The 4,375-nt window shown below is 48.7% G+C and overlaps 3 protein-coding genes across 3 annotated transcripts; 2 read left to right on the top strand and 1 right to left on the bottom strand.

The window, feature by feature from the left end:
• Positions 1-306: 306 nt before the first annotated feature.
• PPTG_07927 (hypothetical protein) lies at positions 307-867 on the top strand (the record flags this gene model as incomplete). Its single annotated transcript, XM_008902303.1, has 2 exons — positions 307-690; positions 751-867. The coding sequence occupies 2 exons, from the start codon at positions 307-309 to the stop codon at positions 865-867; spliced, it is 501 nt and encodes a 166-aa protein (XP_008900551.1).
• Positions 868-951: 84 nt separating this feature from the next.
• PPTG_07926 (hypothetical protein) lies at positions 952-1,521 on the top strand (the record flags this gene model as incomplete). Its single annotated transcript, XM_008902302.1, has 2 exons — positions 952-1,062; positions 1,129-1,521. The coding sequence occupies 2 exons, from the start codon at positions 952-954 to the stop codon at positions 1,519-1,521; spliced, it is 504 nt and encodes a 167-aa protein (XP_008900550.1).
• Positions 1,522-1,971: 450 nt separating this feature from the next.
• PPTG_07925 (hypothetical protein) lies at positions 1,972-4,019 on the bottom strand. The gene has a single exon (XM_008902301.1). It carries the CDS (start codon positions 3,606-3,608, stop codon positions 2,073-2,075), a length of 1,536 nt encoding a protein of 511 aa, XP_008900549.1. The 5' UTR covers positions 3,609-4,019; the 3' UTR covers positions 1,972-2,072.
• Between the last annotated feature and the right edge of the window lie 356 nt (positions 4,020-4,375).

Here is a 4,375-nt window from a genome sequence, read left to right as displayed (position 1 = left end):
CATCTGAAATTCTATCTGAAAGCAACTCTGACAACCACTATTGATTACACATTCAAAATTGTCGTGCTGATTGCCATGGGGGTGATGCGGCGCGTCAACATCCCAACTACATAATCCCAACACTATGCAGTGTATCAACAGACGTAATCGGCTGCGATGTCAGGGTAATGATCCAGTCATTAAGCAAAATACTTTTCCATGAACACCTCATCGTTCTCCGAGTCTGAGATGCCGAGATTGTCCGCAATATTCGAATTTCTCGATACACTCGACATCGATTTCACCAATAGTGAGTCAGCTAACGAAATGAAACACCTTGAAACCAAGACTCTACCCAAAAAGCCAACTCGAACTATCATCAACCATGAGCGTGAACGAGTGCCATACTCGACGGGGTTGCAACGTCGCAAGAGAGCTGAAACCCGAAAACTTCGCATCGAAGCAAAAGTCCTGACCGCTCAACTCGCTCAGTTGAAGCGCAGACGTCAAGAGCACATCAAGAATGCATCGGCCCTCTCTTCCGGAATCCAACGACAACATATGATTAATTGGCGAAGCGTGGCTGCCGTTGCTTGCGAGCAGCGACAAATCGCAGAGCGTATCAATTGTGAGCTCAAGGCGATCATGGCAGATCAAGATAGTGTCCGATCTTCCGTCCTCCAAGTGCTCGTCAAAACTAACGCTATCAATGTACGGTCCGCCCCGGAACAGTTACAGTGAGGTCTCAAATGCTAACCAAATTATTTACAGGAAAAGGACGTGAACTTTCTCCGCAACACGAAGCCTCGACCCGATTCCACTCTTCCAACAGAACTTCTGCGAGGAGATTACGGAGGAGCTGGTGAACAAGCTAAAAAGTCTCTATAACGAGAAGTCCAGGGTTTTCTCTGTCGTGGACACGTCCACACTGGTCTCTTATCGTTGCCAGACTTCCCCCCCCTCCTTAACTGTATGGAGATAACATCGAGTACTCCAATGACATATTCTGTTCATGAGACGGGGGATTGGCTATGGAGTTACATCATTACAACCCGCAAGAACGCTGTCAACTCCGTCGGATACGTAAGCGTTGCTCCATTTTGGTTATTTTTGTGGATGGCACTTCTAAACAATTGTTTCTTGAAATAGGTCGATAAGACGATGCAAGGACCTCTTAACATGACCGGCGTGTTGTCTCGACGAGAAGGTCTACAGATACTCAACAATGTTAGTGCCTTCCGTCGATTCAACGAGGGAGACCAGATTTTTGTAGTCGGATCCGCAATGTGGTTCCTTCCGAGTGCAGGTCTTGTGCTGCAAGACAACAACTGGACCGTCATCTCGCCGTCACCGACAAATCCTGAGTACAAATGCGTGGTACGAAATTGCTACAAGTTAGAAGCAACTCCCGTTTCAGCAGCCAATACTCAAACCCAGAAGGCGACCCTCGACTTGGTCGGGAACCGCATGCGAATCATCATTCAGTCCATGCAAGATACTTTACTTGGTCACGATGAACGCAGTTCTACGTACACCTGCTGAACAAATAAGCCGAAGTAAATTTGTGCATTATTTTGAGGCTATAACGAATAAATTTGTGTTCATGATACTAGAAACTAGTCCGGGTTAGCAGTAGATGCAAGGGACGATGTTCTTTGACGATATCGTCACTTTATAGGAAGTAAGCCTGAGAGCTACACCTACAACAATCATAGCAGCTTAGAAGTTGTAAGTTGAGGCGTGGAATCTAAACTCGATAGGGAATGAGGCTCGATAGCACCACCTGAACACGTCAAAGAGGACGAGTCGGACCCTGACGTCGAACCGGAACTACTCTGTCCTCCGATCAACTAGGAGTTCGAGCCCGTTAAAATATCCGAATCACTGATATCCGTGCCGGACGTATTTCGGGCAAGAACACATTTCAGGCCATTCCCATTTCAAGTTAATTAAATGAAAAAAAAATGAAGAAAAAAAACGTCCATGAAGTTTCAGGTGATCGATCAGTCATTATTTTTTTATTTTACGAGCACATGAAAACAACCTTATTTTTTGTGTTTTGAACGAACTTATTACTACTCGCACTGGTTTAATTAAACCTGCTCAGCTGGGTCTGCCTTCATGAACGCCGCCTCAAATGACATCTCAGGGGGCTTAAACTGCACAGTCTTCGGTCCATGGTCGCTTTGATCGCCATGGTGACTATAGTCGTAGGCGAGGCCGCCGTGGTACGAAATATCGATGCCATGTGCCTCCTTCTCTTCGTTAATGCGAAGACCGACTGTGTACTTGAGAATAACAAGTATGATCAGAGTTGCAGAAAACACGTACGCCGCAGCTACAGAGTTGGCCACCAATTGGTACACGAACTGCATGCCGTGTCCGTAAAAGGCACCACCCTTGATGGTTGGGTTCACCTCAGGCGTGGCAAAGAGGCCAGTCAACAAGCCGCCCATGAAGCCACCGCAACCATGGATAGCAAACACATCCAACGTGTCATCGTAACGCAGATGATTTTTGAGTTTTACGGCAAAGAAACCGGTAATGGCCCCGACGATTCCGAAGATCATCGCTGCCCACGGGAGCACGTATCCAGATCCGGGGGTGATAGTGGCCATACCAGCCACAGCTCCACTGGCAGCACCGCACGGGTCGAGCTTACGCGAAATACTATACTCGAGCAATACCCAGGTTATGAAACCAGCGGAGGCAGCCAGGTGAGTGTTGATTGCAGCCGTAGCACCGATTCCATCAGCGGCACCTCCCGATCCACCGTTAAATCCGAACCAGCCAAACCAAAGGAACGTGCACCCGATCATAACCAGCGGTACGTTGTGTGGCTTCACAGGTTCCCCGTGGTTATAGCGCTTTCCCACCATCAGAGCAGCGGCGAGTGCACCAAATCCACCAGACACGTGGATGACAGTGCCACCGCCGAAGTCAAGCGCTCCCATGCTGCCCTCCCAGCCTCGGGGCGTAATACTCCACGTTTGATCGAGTTTCTGGGACCAGATCCAATATACCAACGGCTCGTAAACGATTGAGGTCCAAAGGAAGATAAAGATGAGATACGTGCCAAATTTCATGCGACCCACAATACCTCCGCTCAACTCGGCGGGGGTGATAGCTGCGAATTGCGTCTGGAAGAATGCGTACACAATGTGTGGGATACCCGTGCCGTAAGTGCCACTTGGCGTCTTGCCCACGTGGTTGTATCCAGCCCAGCCGAAGATGCCGTGCGTACCAAAAGCTGCCGAATAGCCGAACGCCCAGAACTGGATCGTCACCATTGCCATACTCACGAATGACATCATGATTGTGTTGGAAGCCATCTCCTCACCTGCCAGACCAGCGTAGAAGAAAGCAACACCAGGCGTCATGATCATCACCAGAGCACTAGCAGTCAGCATCCACGCCGTGTTGCCGGAATCAATGGCTTGATCGTAGTCTGTGCCAGCCTTTTCGCCCTGGTTCTTGTAGTTGACACACTCGCCCGTGACAGAGTCGAGATACTGCGAGATCAGACACGAGGAGCTCGATCCAGAACTATTGGTCTCTGCTGACACAGCCGCCGCCGCCATGATAAACAACGCAATGTACGCGGATCTTGGACAGTGAAACCGAGGCATCTGGAGACGGAGCTCTGGTGGTTGGGCCTTGCGCTCCAAATTGAAGAGTGAGCAGCTCGGTCAAGACGGACGAGAACCCCCTCCCATTGCAACGCAAGCAGCTACTGGCCACCATTGTCCCGAATGTGGACTAAAAGGCGTTAAAGGCGTTGGGGGATGAGCGCTCTGGAATGCACAAACATGACGTTTCCACCACAATCTCCGCTAGACACCTCAAGTCCCCAGTGGCAAGTCCGCATTTTACGGTGTTGTCCTGCCAACGCTACTGTAAATGGATACTACATGTAGCAATTGAGTTAAATGAGATCGTTGACGTGATGGCACAGCGAAGCGATCGAAGTCGAGGGACGATTCCGGCGCTGGTGGGCAACGTCAGGTTAGATGCTCGACAAAATGCGTTTTCGCCAGTACAGTGTCCAAAAAAGTGGCAAAATACTCCCCCGCTCAGAAATGGCCACGTCGCGGGACGTTGAGCGTGCTGATTGGTTGGTTTTGCGATCTATGGATAGAAACGAAGCATAACCTTTTGGAAATTTGGAAATCTTATAGAAAAATGTGTAATGACACAACCTTGTTTCTATTTCTAAACACTTCAGCATTTACAGCCAGTAATAACCAATATTCTCTAAACACCCAGAAGAAGAATATTGGTTATTACTGGCTGTAAATCTGAAAAATAAGCAACAGATCCGTGCACTCGTATGCAAGAGCAAGCGCGATTAACACAAAGAACTATGAACTCAGGTAGCATTCAACTTCGTATAAAA

This window comes from Phytophthora parasitica (genome assembly GCF_000247585.1).
Source record: "Phytophthora parasitica INRA-310 unplaced genomic scaffold supercont2.13, whole genome shotgun sequence".
NCBI lineage: Eukaryota > Oomycota > Peronosporomycetes > Peronosporales > Peronosporaceae > Phytophthora > Phytophthora nicotianae.
Note: the sequence above shows the minus strand (reverse complement) of the source record. Positions and strands in the feature narration are given on the sequence as shown.